General features: G+C 38.5%; 1 protein-coding gene across 1 annotated transcript in view; it reads right to left on the minus strand.

Moving 5' to 3' along the window:
- The window catches only part of CFAP54 (cilia and flagella associated protein 54), a 278386-nt gene that overhangs the window by 252021 nt on the left and 5028 nt on the right, over positions 1–21337 (minus strand). The window contains exons 2-6 of the mRNA XM_036891466.2: positions 18840–18945; positions 14923–15066; positions 11262–11433; positions 7301–7359; positions 524–667 (exon numbers count right to left, since the gene is read on the minus strand). Of these exons, the coding sequence (XP_036747361.2) occupies positions 524–667; positions 7301–7359; positions 11262–11433; positions 14923–15066; positions 18840–18945 (625 nt within the window). The remainder of the gene's footprint in view (positions 1–523; positions 668–7300; positions 7360–11261; positions 11434–14922; positions 15067–18839; positions 18946–21337) is intronic.

Raw genomic sequence — 21337 nt, forward strand, 5'->3', positions numbered from 1 at the left:
GCCAAGTACCATGTATTGTAAAGAGGGCACCTTTTCCACTGAAAGAGAGGTACTGGATAAGCCAGTAGAAGCCCCGAGCAGTTAAGCTATATTTCAAGCATTCAGCCCAAAAGATATACAAGAAAAAAAAAAAAAGAAATAGAAGAGTGTTAAACAAATGGTGCCTGGAAGGAAGAAAAGCAAAACAAATGGATAATTGTTGACAAAACTAAAGAGGGAAGAGGGGTTTGCATATAAGAATACAATCAGGAAAGAAAGATATCAGAAATCTTAACAGAACAGGAGCAAAAAAGGGAGAAGTGAATAGAAAATAAGGAGAGAGCAGAAAGTAAACCAAGAGGTCAACAGTACAAAGAAGCCAAGCAAATTCCTGCAGGCAAAGCCTGGGATTTCTGTCTCAGCTTCATTGCAATTATTTGGGTTTTACTTGTTTGTGTTTTGCTTGCCAGGCTTCTGAAGAACAAAATGCTGGATAAGTTGTATTTTAAAATATCGGAGTCCTCAGAATTAACGAGCAGCATACCTCTCCATGAACACCAGCTTGGCAGTCATAGTAGCACTGGCAGACAGCAGTGTAAAGAGTAGCTCGCCAGGTCAAGTACCTGACAGACAGGAGTGGCACCGAGGATTCCATACACATACTGGCCCACAGGAGATACTCTAAGGCCTGAGAAAGAAAGGGCACAAATGAACGTGTTTTCATTTTAAGTTGATAATGACTTTTACTTGACATAATCACATTATAAGCGTGAGCACACATTGCTGACTACTTCCACCAAAAATACCATAAATAATGAGTTAAGAAAAACAAGCATTTAAAAAGTAAAAGAATAATTTAGAGAACTCACAATCTCAAGTTAGCCATTTTAGGATATATGTTCCTTCTCAGCACCTGAAGCCCTACGAATTCAACTCATTTTTATTAATATCCATCAAGTGTCAGCAGTTCTCTAGGAGCTAATTCCAACAATAAAACTGTTATTAGCTGGCCTGGAGGCACTGTATTATTCTGAAAATACACTGGTATAGCAGGGTAAGGAAAATGGAAAAAGCTTAGAGTCTGGGGCCTGTGATACTTAGTAGAAACAGTCCAAGATTGGAATTAAGTAGGCCTGGGTTTCAGTTTCAATTTTATCATCTAGTAAATGCGTCTTTTTCCTCTCCAAACCTCAATTTTCTCATCTGTAAAATGGACATTTTAGCACATCAGAACAGTGCTATTATGGAGAAGGAGTCAATGTACGTGCTGTTCTAGGATGGTATTCGGCACATTGGTGTAAGCACTCCATAAATGGTAACTATTACCTGTGTAATTATTCCCAAGGTACAATTTGAAACAAAATGGCAGGGAAAAGGTCACCACTGTTAGTGGCCTGTCTGTAGGAATACATGTGAGCTTCTCGTACCATTCTAGCTGAGTATGTTTTCCCCACAAACCCACTGATAATCCTTTTTGGACATATTGTTCCCACAGACCCTACACTGGGAAACACTATTTGACTATATGCATTTCTGCAATTAACTTTTGCAATCTTCTTCCTTTCTTCAAGAATATTTCAAAAGCTCAAAGGTTTATTGGATGATATTGCCTTTCACTTGATTTGAATATAAGAAATTGGCCTATGCTCTATATACTATTATAAAAAATATTAGTGGGCTGAAACTAAGAATATGAGCCACCAAATATCTCAGAATATCATATTTTACATTCTATCCATGAGAATATCAGTTTTTACCAAGCAGGTCCTCACATGTCTCCCTGGACTACTAGAATACTTCCTCACTTGTCTCCATTTTTGGTCTCACCATCCCCCTTCCCTTACACACACCCCTTCTTTACACAGCCTTACCTCCACCAGAATTATCTTTTCAGAATGTAAGTTGTGCCTAAAACCCTTCAGTGGCACCCTATTGCCTGTAGAACAAAGTACAAGCCCTTTACAGGGCATACAAACAGCCTTCATGGCCGAGGCCCTGCCTCCCCTCCCCTATTACTCCTGACTACATCATATACTTAAAGCTGGTCCAAAATGCCTTCCATTCCACAAAGCATCTCTTTGGTCCAGACATGTGTGTCACTGCTCGCTCTGTTCTCTCCTTCACCACCCCATAAGATGGGGCTGAAACACGACCTCCACTACTTGCACGGGTACCTTGGACAATTTACTTAAGATTCCATGTGCCTCAGGTTCTTCATCTGTAAAATAGGTGTAACAATAACCATCTCATAGGACTGCCTGAGGATCAAATGAGTTGATACACACTAAATTCTTAGAACATAGTAAATATGCATGTAGCAAATGTTAGGTTTAGTAATGACAATGAAGAAAAAGGAGAAAAGGGAGCAGGAGATGGAGGAACAGGATGAGGAGGGGGTGGGGGGCAGCAGGGGGCAGAGAACTGGTTGTTGAGGAAGACTTTTCTTATGTCCCTAGAGAGAATGACCAGTGCCTCATTTCTAGCTCTACTGTAACTGTGTTATGGTGTATTTATATTATTTACATTTATTTTTATACATATATATGTCACATCCAATTGCATTAATATGCTCATGTGTGTGACTCCAAAACTAGGTTGTGATCTCTTTGCAGACAGGAATAGCCCCTTATGTGTTATTATATCACCAGCACCCAGAACAGTGCCAGGTATATCAGACATATTCCTAAGTGCTACTAAATTAATTCAATTAACACCCCTAAAGTCAGAAGAACTAATCACAGAGAGCTAACAAATATTCTGGATTCTCAAGACAATAATGATAATAAATTTTGACAACAGAATAAAGTGTCTCTTCTAATAACAAATTCAACCTTCACTAATAGAGGAGATGATGAAGGAAAAAGATGTCTAGAATAGACAGACCCACCTGGAAAAGTCAAGTCATCAAAAATGTCCAGGAGCTTCATATGTACAAAGCAAACCCACCATATTGACATATTATTTAATAGAAAAAAATAGATAAAACATCGATGACCTTCAGACCCCATTACCACCTCTGGAGCCTTCAAAGACAGTGTACATAATGTGCATGCGAGCAGCTCAGTGGACACCTAAAAGAAAGCAGCAGCCTGAAAGGCCAGAATCCAGTACTGTGCAGTCAGTTTTGATGCCAGAAGAAGAGAGACTTTTGCAAGTACAGCAAGTCAAGGTAGAAGTGTAATATTCTTTGCTAGCCACTGAAATGTAAGCTCATCTCACGGGAATGTAAATTCACTTAGGAAAGGAACCGTGTCTGTCTGGGTCACCACTGTAGCCCCAGTAGGAGACATGTAATGAATATTTGTTGACTGACTGAACTTAATTTAAAAGTTTCAGTTCATAGTGCTAAATATGTTACTATTTCAAGTATTCATAGAATCAAAGAGCTGAAGATCAATCTAATTTCATTCCTACCAACATCACCCATACCACGTGATGCCCTACACCTACCCTACCCAACAGTTCCCACCTCCAGTAACAACATGCCTTGTAGCACCAAAAGGTGATTCTAAACATGACAAGCGCTTGCTCACTCTGAAATGAAATCCACCTTGATATACGCATTGCTCCTAGGTATGCGTTCTGCACACACACAAACCGTCCAAAACTCAGTTCTCAATTACAGCCTTCCAAGCATCTGAAATACCTTTGTAGCCCATAGGCTCCCCCTATCCCTCCAGGATACAGATCCCTGAGCACTTCCCTTCTCTGTCACAGTTAGTGCTCTTGGCTGTTTCCAGGTTGCCCATGTCTGTTTAGAGTGGCTGACTAGACTCCAGTAACGAATCTCTCAGCGCCTGGTTCTGGACCCTCTCTCCCCCCTAGGTCAGCCTGCGGTGGCTTTATTGCCGTTTCTGTTGCAGCTGCTGTCGTCAATATCTGCCGACCCTGCAGCAGTGTGAACTGACAAGGAATTAACAGCCATCAAAACTCAAGTTTTCACAAAGCCACTGTACAAAAATCCTATTGTGGATTTTTGCATTTGGATTGTTGTGGTTTGAGTTGGGGGCAGGGGTATAAATTTTCCTACTTCAAATTTACTTGTCTTTCCAAAAGCCCTCAGGATTCCTGGCATTACATTTCAAAATAAAAATAGTTTTAGTTACCAAATGTTCACATCATATTTGGGTTAAACTTCAGACTTAGAATAAAAGACCCTAAGTCACAGACGTTAGTGCCAGAAGGAACCATAAAAGTACCCTAATCTGAACTCCAAGAGGATGCTTATAAGCAACAGCGCTGGGGCTGGACTTCAGGCCCTCAGACTCCCAAGGGCAGCAGCATTCTTTATACCACACGGGGCAGATTCGACGAAGGGGAGCTTGGAAAAGCCACCATTCCACTTCCGGTTCTGAAAAGCCATCTCTCAGGTTCAAAGATGAAAAAAAGCCAATTCCCAAAAACAAATCTTAATTTGTAGCATTCGTCTTGCCCCTGAAGGCTAAAAAGAACTATTTCTATTAATTTTTTTAAATGATGGTGTTTAAGTAGGATTATTCTCTTCATTGGCGCCGGGATTGGGAGGGGGGGCTTTGAAAAATACGATTAGAGGAGTCCAGCAAGAGGGTGGCTCAGGTATCCCAGCAGGAAAAACACACAATCAGCTCAGCCACAGGATGGCACTGTAGCATCATTTATATCAGTTTATAGCTCTTCAAGAACACACTGTCAGATATTTCAAAGTTTGGATTTGAAGTTTATGTAATGGTATGTGGAGTAACTTCACAATTGCTCACTTTACCAAACTCATTTTGTAGTAACATGAAACTGAAATCAATGTTTTCTTAGAATGTATAGCTTCTGCCCTATTCTGCATTGTTTGCTGAGTACTATACTACCATTTTAAGTGCCTCAGAAGAAACAGATTATACCCTAAACAAAAACAAAGTTGTCCTATGTCTTTATGGAAAGAGATTTCAGAAATTTGGCCTCCCACCTTTCCCTAAGGTTATGCGGTGACCTGCCTCGGCACGAAAGCAAGTGTTTCCCTCTGGGGAAGGGCCCCCGGTCCGTCTTGTCTTCAGAATGTCTTCAGAAATCAGAATCATGTTGAAAACATATTAAACCGTCTCATACAGTTCCTCCACTTGAGTGGATGAAACAAAATAGGATGATCATGACAGGATTTAGCAACAGATATGTATTATTCTAATGGAGTTCAGAGGCAGTACAGTGAGTGCAGCATTGACTCTGGCCTTACCTACACCTCTTGCTAGATGTAGGTCACTGAGCAAATTAAACCCCTGAGCTTCAGCTTCTGCATATCTAAGATGAAGGTAGTAACAGCACCTTCTCAGAGTCATGTGAGGATTAAATGAGATAATATGTGAAAGCGCTTAGAAGCATAATTGATAGATGGCAGGCATTCATTCAACAAATGATGATGATGATAATAGTGCCCACCTCATAAGGCTATCATGAATATTATGCATGCAAAGCCCTTCACATAGTACTAATATATAATAGGGATTCAGTAACAGTAACAAATGGTAGCCATACCCTGCCTAGATCTTGCAGGAATAGGAGTTTAGATTGCTGTGGAGTAACACCAAGAAAAACTCAAAGATCCCACATCTATTTCTCCTTCTGTCTTATGAGCACAATAGACTTGAACTCGAACAGCTACAGAATCCCTCAGACTGTACTTAGGTATGGCTGGACTTCCAAGGACTTGTGCCAATTAAATAAACCCATTTCACTAATGGCCTCAGTGGAGGAATCAATTCACCAGCTGAAAGTAGGAGAATTTCTAGGAGAAAACTATTAACTTCCTTGAAACTTATTATATTGAACAAACTGGAAGAATTTCATCCCAATCTTCAAGTGCCAACTGTGCAAACACCCACCACCCCGGAATTCTTGCATCCCTCACTCCCCCTACTCCCATCCCATAAGACATGGACCACAGAACTATCCATTCTCCTTCAGCCCTTATTTTGGCAGAGAAAGTCCAGTTCTATGAGGGGTGGAGAGGATGTCTTAAGTAAGGTATCAATAAAAAATTATTTTGAGATGACTATCACATTAAACTAAAATTCTTTCAGCATTAACAATTACAAACACAAACAGTTAAATTTGGCACAGACATCTCTGCCCTTCAAAGCTTTGACAGATCAGCACTATAGCAGACCAATCTATGATGGCTCTGTGAAGCAGTATTTCTTGCTACAGCAAATGCAACAGAAGTATGCAAGCTCTTTTTAGGAAATCATCTGAAACTGAATGTAGAGTTGCTGAAATAGTCTGCAAGCTGAATTTCTACATGGGACAGTCTCCCCTCATTTCAATTAACACTCAAGACATTTGCACAGAGCTCATTCAAGTCACTGTAAGCACTAAAGTTTTTATATTTAAGGAACAAAACAGAGAGAACACAAACTTAGTGTTATCCATTGAGCATGCAAATATGTTTGCTTCCATTTTTATATTTTTGGTATTGTCATATTTTAAGGTACTTAGCTATGTTTTGAGGAAATATGGGAGAAAAAAGTATCTGTCCAGAGTTATTCAGCACAAGGTTTTACATGCGATGAAGAAGAATAAAGTAGTCATGTCTCAGATGCCAGCGACAATTCAAAGCATGGCCTCAACAGGAGTATATATATATCCCTTCCTGGCCTATATTCCAATGATTTTACAATGAACACAGGGAATAAATAGATCTCCTGCAGACAAAAGTACTACAACGTTATAGAGAAGTCTTAAGTGTCAGCTACCTCTTCCAGCTAAAACTGAGCAATGAGTATTAGTAAGTGAGAACCTTTATTTAAAGTCCCCTTATCCTCAGCTTGTAATTGGGACATAGGTTAGGTGTTCATTCACCCAACTAGCATGAGGACCTGAAGCAAAGTCCCTTCACTTCAAGCAGAAGGAAGTCCAAGCTCCATAACATGACATAAGCAGGGCAACCTTAGTTTATCATACAAACCAGAACACATTTAAGAGTGAAAGGAAGCACTGTTAATAATAACTTCAGGACGAAAGGCATAAATCAGGACTGTTCTGGGCAGGCCAGCATGGGCTCTCACCCTACCAAGAGCTATAGTTACAGATGGATGTTCAGTATCCAGTTGGCAAGTAATGACTAATCTGAGAGACTGAGGGACACTGGAGAACACCTACCAATTTTAGGAATTCTTTCTTTTATATTAATAGTTTATTGTCTGCATTTTTACATATGATCACATTAAAGTAAAACTAAAAACCATAAAACTATATAATACATATTCACTAAATTTTGTTTGTTTACCATTCGATGCTAACAGAAGTCTTAAGAAAATATGAAACACAGAGGAAGATATTTTGTCAGTAAATTTCATACCTTGGAAGACTGACCTATGATCATCAGTTTTCTGCAAATGGTGTAAATGTATATGGTACCTAAATGGAGAAAAAGATTGTTAACATGTGTGACTGTCAAATGTTGGAAATTTTACATTCCAATTTCTGTAATTTAAGCCTGTAGTTCCTAAAACAAGTGCTATCATAAAAAATCTGATGAGTAGAGAGTCACAATCATTATAAGACTTTTTAACTTGTAGCCAAAGCATTAAAAGAACTAATATAAACGTATTTTAAATATGTTAACACAGGAATCTGTTAAGTCTTATCGTAAAGGCAGTTTAACTTTTTAAATACATTACATTGAACAAATAATATTTTTGTGGCATATTTAGTTTTATTAATTCATATAAAACATTATTGGTTTCCATGGTTTCTTTATGGTTGAAAAACTAAAGATTTATCTACAAATAATATTAGAATACATATTAAATCAGCATGGCACAATACTCAACAAGGACACTCATAAAAATCACAAGGCATAATTATTTGCATTATATTTATTTTCAGTCTCATCCAATATTTATCCCATTATTAAGTTGTGCCCTATAAGCACTCATGAAAAACAGCATTTCCAACTTCTATTAAATATTATTCAAGTATTATTTCCTTGTCAGGCTATTCACTAAATGAGGAGGATAGAAGGCTGGTGACAGGGTTGAGGGGAGGGGAGAGGATCAACTTCATTATATATCTCTCTATATACAAAGGACATTACTGTGCTACAAACACACCCAAAAGTTGGCAACACACTTTTAGAAGGCACGTAATTATAATGACAAGTAGTCTAAATATGTTCTATAAAATATCTGATCTAAAATTCATAGCCACCAAAATTCAACAATCATGAATCCTATTTTCACGTTTAAATTTTAAAGACTTTTGAGAAAACACTATCTGATCCAAAACACACAGCACTTTATTAATATGCATTTGTAAGCATAATAAACATTGATTATATAAATCAGTGACAAGAAGTATTGCATATAATCTTAAACACTTATTGCACCATCAACTTCACAGAGAATGAAATAAATAGGTCCTTAACATCAAGGACTCAGCCTTCTTAGTGTGACTGCTCCCAGGACACTGAGTTATTTCACAGAAGATCCACTTGGGAAGAAACCATTCAGTTAACAGGAGCTCAAGCTGAGTATTCTTAGCTTGGCTTTGTTGACCTCTGCTCTTAATCTTTAAGAATGAAACTTTGTGACTGTGTTTCTTAAAAGTTACCAAGAAAGGATATGCTTAGGAAACACATGCTTCTCCATAAACGTGTGATCCAGGTTTACACCAAGAACCTATATAAAACATGTTAGCAATGGGAACTGGGGGATTTAGAAGGCCCCAGGAGACTGCCCTCAAGAATGACAAGGGCCCTCTGTATTTCAAAAATGCGCCTTTAACCTTGCCAGCCCAACACATTCTGACTGTAACTGATGCCTTTGATGGTTCTGGATCTTGGTATGGCTTAAAAATCCCCACTGCAGAAGCCTGGCAGAGAGAGTAAATGGTATAAAATGGAACACAGACTGACCCCATACAATCTCAAGATATCTCTGGAAGTTTGCTTTGTTTTACTTTTAACCACACTCCTAATATGAGTTTATTGCCTTGTCCTGTAACTCCTTTTCTATTTTTTTTTTGAAGTATTGCTGATATACGATCTTACATTGGTTTCAAATATACAACTCAGTGGTTCAACAGTTACCCATATTATTAATACCCTCACCCCCACTAATGCAGTTATTATTAGTCAACATAGATAGATAACCTTGTCATGTAAATTCTTCTTATCAAAGACAGCCACCACAAAAATAATCTGAATATTTGAAGGTTGAAAGTTAGGTTCAGGTAGGTTGAGAAGTGTTATCCAATATTCAAGCACCTAGTTAGATTTTGTGAAAGAACCAAGATTGGTTAAATAACCTATGAAACCAAGGATGTGTATGTATAATGGTCAAGTTAAAGTAAAGAGAGTGTTAACATCTAACTAAAATGGTCAAATGTATTTTGATAAATTTATTATAGGTCAATTTATTTTTTTGCTATTTAAATTACAAAGTTTTAAAACTACAGGGTCTTTGCACTTGCTAATCTCCCAGCTGAAACGCCCCTTCCCCAACTATCCAGATACCTCTTTCAGGTGTTTACTCAAATATCATCTGACCATTCTATTTAAAATTGCAGCCCAGCCCCAGCCAAGCCTCTGGCTCCCTACTCCCTTCTCAGCTTTAGTTTTCTCCATAGCACCCATCACCATCTGACACACTATTTAGTTTATCATCTCCCTAAAACATTAGGTAAACAGGAGAACAAGGTTTTTGTCTGTTGTCCACTCCTATGTCCCTCACACCTAGAACAATGCCTGGCACTTAATAACTTTTAGATAAATTAATTAAAACAGAGACAGTAGTTAGTGAAACTAAGTATACACATCTCCCACAACCCAGCAATCCCATTCCCGGGCAGAAATCCCAGAAAACTCTCACATAGGTCTATAAAAGGACATGTGCAAGGATATTCACTGCAGAATTATTTGTGCCACTAAGGCGGTAGGGCAAACCAGGTGCCCATCCCTGGTGATGTACGGATATCTGGAACACAAATCAGCAGGCAGAGTTAACAAACTAGATTTACATACAGGAAACTGGCTAGATGCTGAAACCACAGTATTGAGCAGAAAAATATTTAGGAAACAATAAAATCTAGAGCACAATATTATGTGTATACAAGAATGCATATACCAAGAAAAGGATATAGAAGATACAGAAATCTTTTAATTTTTTTTTTTTTTAAGAATACTGGGATTTGGGTGTGCGTAATCTTAAAAGGACTGCAGACAGGAAGTCACGTTGCATCATTTCCACCTCTCAAGTAAGACCTCACTGCAGTGCCCAACCATCAGGCCCATTACTCCTGGAGCACAGAATCTCTCTGCTCCAGCTAGACTACAAAAATGTGTCAGCAGCTCAGGTAGACAGATGGCAGTGATAACTCAGGAAGTCATGGGCCCTTTGGAGGATAATCATACACAAAAGCTTAACAGCCACTGGACTGAAAAATTTCTTCCAAAGTCAGCCTTATCTGTGACATCACATGCAAGGTCTAATTTCAATCAAAATGTCAAAGAAGCATTTGGGGAGGGTAAAGAAGGAAAAGGCTAGGAAATGTACTTTCAGTTGCCATGGATGAGGGAAAATCCAGTGTTTTCTTTCAAGTCATTTTATCCTGATCTCATGCACATGAAACACACTGTCATTTTCCTTTTAAGAATATTTTATCCAGAAAACAGTATAGTAGATGACTCCTTGTAACTTCAAATTGTAACTTTAAAGAGAATTTGAACTGTAACTCTTTGAAGACAAAAACAAGTGCTATACTTTGATAGATTAATTTTATGAGACATACATAATGTGTATAGATATGTGTGTATATCTATAAATGTGTATATATATATGTACATAAATAAACCATACACATACACATACAAACAAATTTTCAGAGCTTCTCACTGAAAAACAAGTAGGAGGAGAAGGAGAATATATAGAAAGCCACAGTTATTGGCCAAAGTATTTCAGGGAAGGATCAACAAATGAATGATGCTTAGAACCAACGCAACCTGCAGTGGTCCTTTGAGATCCTTTACTTATATTTACTTACTAACTGTGGCTCCTGCTTTTTATACACCTGAAATTGATTATCCCCACAGCCTCTGACCCTCCCTTGAGCGGAAAACCCAAAAACCTTCTTCATTAGTCCTTGCTTAGGAGGACAAACTAAAATGTAATAAAAATGTTTTAAAAAACCACAATCATCCTAATAGGAAATGAGTAAGTTTTAAATCACAAGGTCATCAAGTTACCATCAAATCTGGCATTTAAATAATGCCAGAATTATTTGCTGAAAGATATTGAAAAATGAAATACATTGGTCTATACCATTGAAGACAATCCAGCAAAGGTGCTCCTGTGGCAAAGCCACCTGCATGATAAGTCTGAAGGAAGACAAGATACGCAGGCACTGGATTACAGATTCTTTGCTCTGCAGGTTCATATCACTGTTGCAGACCAGCTGGTAGTTGCAAATATTTTTGCCATTTAAAGCATGAAACTGGAACACATGGGAAAATATAGATAAGAATATAAATTAGCTTTATACAACTTAGGAAAGCATTTCTTATAATCTGAAAAGCTAAAATGGAAACAATTCTGCTTCATTTAAGAGATTACTATAGTTCTAAAGACTGAATGTTTGTGACCCCCTAAATTTGTATGTTGAAACCTAATCCCCAGTGTGATGGTATTAGGAGGTGCGGTCCTTGGGAGGTGATTAGGTCATGAAGGTGGAGCCCTCATAAATGGGATTAGTGGACTTATAAAAGAGACTCAGAGAGCTCCCTAGCACCTTCTGCCTGTGAGGACCCTGTGAGCAGACAGCCATCTGTAAATCAGAAAGTGAGCCCTCATAAGATACCAAATCCTTCAGCACCTTGATCTTGAAGTTTCCAGCCTCAGAACTGTGAGAAATAAATGTTGCTTTAGCCATCCAGGCTATGGGGTTTTGTTATAGCAGCCTGAGTGGACTGGGACATGTGGAAAGAAATGTGGTAAAATAGTTTCCTCAAAGCATCTATTTAGTTAAGATTACCTTTCCTTAGTCAAAAAAAAAAGAAAAGCAGAAATAAAGCACAAAATCCTATTTCTAGAATATAGAATTGAATCAATTTGTAAACTACCCCCTCCATGGTATTTTGCCTTATTAATTCAGATGTAATTATTACATTTTGCACAATTCTTTCAGTAAATGTTTATTGAGCAGCTTTATGCCACAGCTATCTGCTAAGCAATAGGGACTCAAATATGAGGAAGACTTGGCCTCAGCTCTCGGCAGAGAGAAAAGCATTCCAGGTGCACATGTTAGGAATGCTTAGCAGTTGCAGTGGTAGCTAAATTGAAAGTCTTTCCTAAGGTTAGATAAGAAGGTTTAAGAAAAAGAAATATAGGCTATAGAGGTGGTCCATGATCAGGACATGGAGTATTCCATGGCATTCCAAGGAATATGGACTTCAGTCAACAGGTAGTAGAGTAAAATGACTTGATTTATAGTTATTATAATATAAATTAATTCTGACAAACATACAGAAGATAAAAAGCAGAGAATGGAGAACAAAGCTACATGCAGGGAGGCTAGGAAAGACCAAACGTGCAGACATACTAGGGTACTGAAATGGAGCCTTGTAATCAGGGATGAAGAGAAAGGAAAGATTTAAATCTTGTCTGAGTCAGTGGGATTTAGTGGCCAATTAGATGTGGGAGGTAAGAGAGAGGAAGAGGTCTGCAAAGATTTCCTGCTTGGAGAGTGGCTGGAGCCAATTATGTTGGAAAGATGATGAGTTCAGTTTGGAACATGTGGAGTGTGAGATATTTATGACACAACTGGATAGACATGGGGTTCAAAAGAGATATTTTGGCTAGAGAATCATCAATACAGTGAAAGGTGTGGGAACCCCAACACTTTTAATACAAATGTGTATTACTCCACTACATAGATTTCCTGCTTGGATACATGTTTACCATTTCTAGCCATCTGGTAGTTGGTATCACACAAGAAGATATTTATTGAATACATCTATGTGTCAGAATAGTTATGATCTTCAAAGTGGTCTCTCTTTTGGAAGCAGATAATGATACCGAATATTTTTTTTGAGTGTCAGGCCCTATTCTAAGTCTTTTATTATCTCAGCAGCCCTAAAACAACCCTATGAGGTGGGTCTTGTTATTACTTCTGTTTACAGATGAGGAAATTGAGACTTAACTTCTCCAAGACCCCATCATTAGGAAGTGGCACAGCGGCTCTAGACAGCAAATTCTTACCAACTCTGCCATAATGCCTCTCTATAGTACATACAACAGTGATCTTTAAATAACATGACTAGGTATCTTTGCACAGAATTTTGCCACAAATATTTTGACAATAAATTCTTCATCATTACCATTTCATCTATGACCCTTATGCATTAAAATTAAATAATTAATTTAAAATTAATTTAAAATCTATTTCTCTAACAAAATTTAAGACTTTCAGTTCTACATTGCCAAGTTCCTACTGGGCTAAAACTTCAATTCATTCATCCTCTTACTCACTCACTTCATACATACTTGTTGAGAACTACAGTGGGCCAGTGTCATGCCAGAACCTCAAATTTAGCATGTGAAAAGAACAATGTCTCCTATCTTTTCACACCCATCACAGCAGCCCTGTCAGCTTTATTGCTCTGCCTTCTGTCCTCAGTCTTTTTCCTCCTAATCTATTCTGTGTACTGCTTCTAGATTAATAATTCTGATTATAGCAGCTCATTTATTCATTCAATAGAGCTTTATTGAGCATCTATTGTATGTCAGGCACTCTTCTAGGCACTAGAGATTAGAGATTAGCGCATTAAGTTCAAAAGGGGAGACAAATAAAAAATACTGTATCAGGTGATAATAAGTGATGTAAAGAAAAATAAAACTGGGTATTCAGGAGACCTGAAGGAAGCGAGGGATGAGCCATGCAGATATCAAAGGTATAAGCTTTCCAGACAGTGGGGCTCACCAATGCACTGGTGCTAAGCCAGGGAGGCTGGATGAAAGCAGAATAATGCAATATGAGAGAGAGAGAGAGAGATGGGGGCCCACACCAGCGTAGCAGATGATGGACATTACAAGTCCAAACTCCTAAGCTTTTCATTCAATACTCTTCCCAATGGGGTGTCTACTTATATTGCCCGGTATTCTCATTCATGCACCTATGGTACAGCCAAATTGAACTGCTCAATGTGCCACCAAACATGCCTCGAGGTTTTCAGCATTTAAACCACATGCTGTCTCCATGGCCTTCAATAATTATCAGGTTTTAAATAACATAGTTTTGGAGTCAGACTGATTAGGGCTCAAACACCAACTCTGCCCAGAGCTTTAAGTAGGATGGGTTTCTTAGTCTCTAATAAGCCTCAGTTTCCTTACCTGCAAAAGAGGCATAATAGTGCTCACCTCTTTGGACTGTAACAAGACTGAAATAAGACAATCCACATAATGCATAGAGAAGAGTATGCAGCACATGGTAACTGCTCAGCCAATGACTCAACAGTAGCCACTGACATAACAGTACTGGTATACTAGAAATAAAGCATAAAATTTTTGAACCAAAAATCTGTTTGATCTCCAAAGCCACTAGTTACCCTAGCTGTGTGACTAGCTTTCTTTTTCATGTTTGTAAAATAGGGGTAATAATAGTATCTCACTCATAAAGTTCTTATGAGGATGAAGTATGTTTTCCAAAGCACTTTGTAAACTAAGAGCACTCTACAAATATCAGTTATAATAATAACTGTCTGCTGGATGAATGAGTAGTTACAGTGACACAATCTCCAAAGCATCTTTACAAAGTGTAATGAATATACTTTCTTATCCAGCACTGAAAACATTTCTTAATCAACTTAGAGCACACAAGTAAATGCTATGCTAAGCAAATGAAAGACATTTAGAAGCTGTCAACTAAAGGAAATATCGCATAGCTAATCATAAATTGTAGCTATTTTAGCTACGGCCTCCAGCTTACTGTATGGGCAGCAGTTTTGTCTCCAAAGCCTTTTGGAAAAAAGACAGCTTTGAGTTGATTCACATCTGCTTTATTCTCATCAAACTTGATACTGAACTGCTGAAGGTATCTTCCATAGCACTGTAAAAGGGCCAATTTATATTCCTGGAATAAAAAAAGAGAACTTGATGAAAGTTTCAAAATATCATTTGCTTATCATTATTAAAGCTAAATAATATTCATGTTATTCTTACCAGTATCAATGTGGATTATTACTATGACTACTATTACTACCACCATTGCATTATTACTACCATCATCCCTACCATTTCTAAATAGATATTATGTGACAGACTCTGCTAGGCAATTTATGTGCATTTCATTTAATTCTCCTCACAAAAAGCTAATTGTGAGATAAAACCACCGCAATCTGAAAGATGAGAGTACTTGCTAGGGCAGTGTATGAGGTAATACCTGCAAATACTCAACACCCAAAAAATGCAACATCATGGCAACCCACCTACTGAGTGAGATGAGCTGCTCACTAGCCTTGCTTCTCTCCTATCCACTAAGCTCCAAAAAAGGAAAGATGTGGGGAAGAGAGAAAAAGAGGGAGGGAGGGAGGAAGAAGGAAGGAAGGAAGGAAGGAAGAAGGAAGGAAGGAAGGAAGGAAGGAAGGAAGGAAGGAAGGAAGGAAGGAAGGAAGGAAGGAAGGAAGGAAGGAAGGAAGGAAGGAAGGAAGGAAGGAAGGAAGGAAGGAAGGAAGGAAGGAAGGAAGGAAGGAAGGAAGGAAGGAAGGAAGGAAGGAAGGAAGGAAGGAAGGAAGGAAGGAAGGAAGGAAGGAAGGAAGGAAGGAAGGAAGGAAGGAAGGAAGGAAGGAAGGAAGGAAGGAAGGAAGGAAGGAAGGAAGGAAGGAAGGAAGGAAGGAAGGAAGGAAGGGAAAGAAAAAAAGAAGGAAGGAAGGAGAGAGAGAAAGAGAGGAGAGGGGAGGACAGGAAGAAGAGAGAGAGGAGGTGAGAGAAGGAAGGGAGAGAGAGAGGAGAAGGGAGGGAGAAAGTCAGGGAGGGAGGAAGGAAGAAAGGGAAAGGATTCAGGACAAGTTGCCAAAACGTGTCACATTGGCGTGTGGACAATTTTGAGCTGAAGGCAACCAAGATCAGGCAGGTTCAAGAAAACCTTTTACCCTTCCCTTAAACTACCTGAAAGAATTAGATCCAGGCCCTGGACCAGAAAGAAAACTACAACCACAGATAACTTTTATTTGAATGACCCATCTGTACGGCAGCAAACATCTGATTACCAAACATGTGCTCTTCTTATCCTGTGCCTCACCCTCCTCCCCTTGGAAGCCCCAGGCCCTACCCCATTCCTTCTCTCAAGCTGCACAGAAGCCTAATTGCCCAGCTTGTCCTTGGGCCTCATATTCTTATAGCGCCACTGTACATACCTAGTTAAATTTGTCTTTCTCCTGTTAATCTGTCCTATGTTTGTTTGTTAGAACAGCCAAAGAACCAAGAAGGGTAGAGGGAAAAAAATTTCCTCCCCAAAAGAAGGAAGAGGGAGAGAGAGAGAAGGGAGAGCAAAGAAGAGAGAAAAGAGGAGAGGAGAGGAAAGAGGACAAGAGAGGAGAGGATGAGAAAGGAGGGGAAGGGAGGGGAGGGAAGAATGTGGTGCTGGGCTCTCTGTCTCTCATCTGTCAAGTCTCTGAAGCTGCACCAGGACAAATCAAAAAAAATCTGAGTTATTGTTAGTTATGATTCTTGTTAGTTCTAATTCATGCTTATGTTCCCATTACAAAGTCAGATGCCTCATTTCTGTAGCCCACAAGGCACAGCTGACCCAGAGTTTCAGGGCCGTGGACGTGAGCAGGGCTCTGTATATGAGTCAGATGCAACCCCTCCTCAGCTTTCTCTGCAAATGTGTCTCCAGAAAAAGCAGTTGCCCTGGGTGTGAACTGCCTGTTGGGTTGCCTATCCCCTCGGGAGGCAGTCACAGTCAAACACTGTTTTGTTTCTGTTTCTGTTGACTTGTTTGTTACTTGTTCACTAATTAATGCTGAGTCTATCCTTTCCAACTTGATTCATATAATGAATTCAGATCTAGGTTCAAAACAAGAGATCTAGGTTCAAAACAAGAGTAGCCCAACAAAATGACCTTTATTGTAACTAATAAAAATAGATTCTAGAACCCAAATAACATCTCAAATTCATTTTCAGGATTATAAATACCTTTATTGGCCAACTTTCCCATCAGTGAAAAGTAGATAAAATGTTTTCTTTGTTCTTTTAAGTAAATTTTAAATATCCCATCTGGGCTTTTCTATCTGAAATATTCTGAATCCTTAGTCACTATCCATCAACAATCTGCTTTATCAACTAAAATTCTCCTTCCTCTTCCTTCCATCAATATCCACTCCACCCATCTGGATACTCTTCTCAACAACCCCCACCGGTACTGTGTGTCACCAGTGTCTGTGGGAACTCATCTGTGTGTTTTTATAGCTTTCCAAACTGTATTTCCAAGTTTCTAAGAATCATGGTCCAATTACACAGAGCTAAGGCAATTCTCTAATTTTGGTAGCAGAAAATAGATCTTAATCCTTCATTATGCAAGTTCCTTCACGTCTTATTCTCTAGTTGATAAATATCCCTCCCAAACCAGAATGATTCAAGTCCAGAAATTAGAAATGGAGGAGGAAACTAACGCTCAGAAACTGAAGGTGGAGAAAACACTGAAGCCTCCCATGTCTGACCAAAAAACACTTTGGATAAAATAACTCCTGGTCCAAGAATCCTAGACGTGCCAAATGCTCATATTTAACTTGGAATAATATGGGCCTGTGCTGGAAAAACTTAGATTACCATTAACTGAATATCCAGCCATAATGTGGTCTTATCAAACCAAGTCCTTGAGTCCCCAGAAATCCAAGACCTGGGCATTGATATGCAACTAGAAATAGGGCACAAATTCAGTTTGGAATACAATACTGAGCAGGAAACAGGGCATGCAGGGCATGACTTGTTAAAAAAAGAAACAAGCCAAAATGGAGTCATTTGCCTCCCAACCCAAGACTTAATTATAGTGTCAACCTATTCCAGGAATGTGACCTTTTTACAGTCGATCAGGAATGTTTTGGTCAGCACCAATGAGGTAATCCATCACATGGGCCCTCTCCATCTCCCCATAATCTCCCCAAAAAGGATGAGGTAATCTGTATGATAGGGCCCCTAGCTCTTCTCCCTAAGGGAGGATGACCTTGCCTAAAACAATCCTTTCTTTTCTTTTGCTAATAATTGCCTTGCCCTATTCTCCTTCCTATAAAAACCTTCCATTCTGTACAATTTCTCAGATCATCTCTCTACTTGCTAGATGGGATGATGCCTGATTCATGAATCCCTTAATAAAGCCAATTAGATCTTCAAATTCACTCAGTTGAATTTTGTTTTTTAATAGACTGCTGTAATTACATACAGCAAAATATTAAGAAGGAGCTGAAAGTCATTAAAACAGGGCACTGGGAACCAGAAAACATAGCAGCAAGGCCAGGAGCCACAAGAGTTGTCCGCTGGGCAAGGCCAGCTATGTGCAAAACAACAGGAAGTGGTGTCTGGGCTCCTTTGTGTAAGGTAGGAACATGATGACTCCGCATTTCCTGTTGGGCACCTACTACACCCTCTGTTAACTAGGGCTTGTGCTCCTGCCCATCCCCGCCGGCTGTCTTTCCGTTCAGCAATCTCTCACCTCTGGAGATTTTCAACTATAAAATTTAAAAACAAACACTTTTTTGGTTACTGTGTCTCATTAAAATTTTATTGTATTCATTTATATTTGGCTGAGGAAAAAATCATATCATGTCACATAGGAACTATATCAAACCAAATAATAATAATTAGCCAAATGAGTTTCACTTGGGCTCTTGTTACTCCAGCGGCACTTACTTTCATTTCACGAAGGCTATCTCCAACCTTCAGAAGCTTTTCATTGTAATATGCAACTGGCAGCCGGGGGGCGTATTTAGTCCAGATATTAAACAAAGAGGTGGCACTGCAAAAATCATAAAATAAAATGGCATCTTCAAATAGTCAACAGGAAACCTCAATTAACAACCAATCCTTAAAAAACTTTTATTGTTCTAAGTTTTTCCATTGTGCTTTATTGTTAATGTCTAATTATCAAAAAAGGTAATTATAGTTAAAATTCTTTTTTGTTTATGCCAAGCACTGATCAAAATGAAAGATGAAGCTCTTTACATGTATCTTCTATTAATAGACTTTATTTTTTAAGGGCAGTTTTAGTTCACAGAAAAATTGAGTGAAAGGTATAGAGATTCCCCATATACACCCTGCCCTGACACATGCACAGCCTCCCCCATTATCAACCAGAATGGTACATTTGTTATAATTAATTAACCTACATTGACACATTATCATCACCCAATGTCCATAGTTTCATTAGGGTTCACTCTTGGTGTTCTACGTTCTATGGGTTTAGACAAAGTATGACATGTACCCATCATTATGGTATCAAACAGAATTAGTTTCACTGCCCTAAAACTCTGTACTCTGCCTATTCATCCCTCTCTACAACCCTGGCAACCACTTACCTTTGTACTTTCTCCACAGTTTTGCCTTTCTCAAAATGTGACATAATTGGAATCATACAGTATGTAGCCTTTTCAAATTGGCTTCTTTCCCTTAGTAATATGCATTTAAGGTCTCCCCATGTTTTTTCATGGCTTGATAGCTCATATTCCATTATCTAGATATATCACAGTTTATTAATCCATTCACCTACTGAAGGTTATCTTATTTACTTCCAAGTTTTAGCAATTTGAATAAAGCTTATATAAACATCCACATGCAGATTTTTGTATGGACCTAAGTGTTTTATTCCTTTAGGTAAACAGTAAGGAACATGATTGCTGGATTATATGATAAGAGTATGTTTAATTCTGTAAGAAGCCGCCAAACTGTCTCCAAAGTGGATATACCATTTGCATTCCCACCAGTGATGAATGAGAGTCCCTGTTGCTTCACATCCTCAATAGCATGTGGTGTTGTCAGTGTTCTGGATTTTGGCCATTCTAATAGGTGTGTAGTACTATCTTCACTGTTGTTTCAATTTGTATCATCCTGATGATATATGGTATGGTGCATATTTTCATATGTTTATTTGCCATTTGTATATCTTCTTTGGTGAGGTGTCTGTTAAGGTCTTTGATCCATTTTTTAAAATCAGGTTGTTCCTTTGGGGTTGAGGTTTAAGAATTCTTTATATATTTTGGATAATAGTCCTTTATTAGATATGTCTTTTGCAAATACTTTCTCTGTGGCCTGTCTTTTCATTTTCTTGACTGTGTCTTTCACTGAGCAGAAATTTTTCATTTTAACGAAGTCCAGCTTATCAACTCTTTCTTTCATTGATCATGCCTTTGAGATGGGTAATATCAATAACCATAAATACAATTGAAACTGAGGATCAGTGCATCCAGGCTCTCTACTAGTATATTACTGTGCCTTTCTGTCCTCTGGAATGTAAACTTCCTGAGGGCAAGGACCTTGACTATACTATTCATTGCCCAGCCCCAAAAGTAGTGAATATCTAGTATATGTACATACTCAATAAATACTTGTGGAAAGAATGAATGAATAAGTACATAAATGTTAGGAAAAAATATCCCTTGTTCTTATTTTATTCTTTTCTATAAAGGGCACAAGTATGCAATCAATCTGTTTAGGTTATGCTTCCTTCTACCATGCAAAACAAAAACAAAGCATACAGTACTCTTGATATTTCTAATTAGTTTCAAAGGGTAGCAGATCACTGTTTATTTTGTTCATTCATTCAGTTAACACTTACTCCTTCCCTCTCTCTTAGGAATTATAAAATGCCTTTAAAAAAAATCCAAATTTCCCTTAAAAGTTGTTTAATCCTCTCATAAATTTCTAGAGGACAGTGTTATGTACTAAATGTGTTTATACTCTCAAAATCCTATGTTGAAGGCCTAACCCCAAGTGTGGCTGTATTTGGAGAGGGGTCCTCTATGGAAGTAATTAAGGGTAATGAAGTCATATGGGGGGATTAATGACCTTCTAAGAAGACACACTTGGTCTCTCCACACTTGCAAGCCAGGAAGAGTACTCTCACCAAAAACTGACCCTGCTGGAACTTGATCCGGAACTTCTAGCCCCAGAACTGAGGAAATAATTTCTGTTGTTTAAACCACCCAGACTACGGTATTTCGTTATGGTGGCACAAACTGACTAATTATTATTCATTAGTAGCCCATGCTTTCTAATACAGACAGGAATCTAAATTTAAGAACTGAAGAGGGCTCTAAACTAAAGATGTACATGCTGGGATATTAATGAAACAGCCTCCACAGAAACGTGTGGATTGATTCATTCAGGTAATTAAATGGTATTGATTGCGAGAC

The sequence above is a fragment of the Manis pentadactyla genome, chromosome 10 (assembly GCF_030020395.1).
Source record: "Manis pentadactyla isolate mManPen7 chromosome 10, mManPen7.hap1, whole genome shotgun sequence".
Classification (NCBI taxonomy): Eukaryota; Metazoa; Chordata; class Mammalia; order Pholidota; family Manidae; genus Manis; species Manis pentadactyla.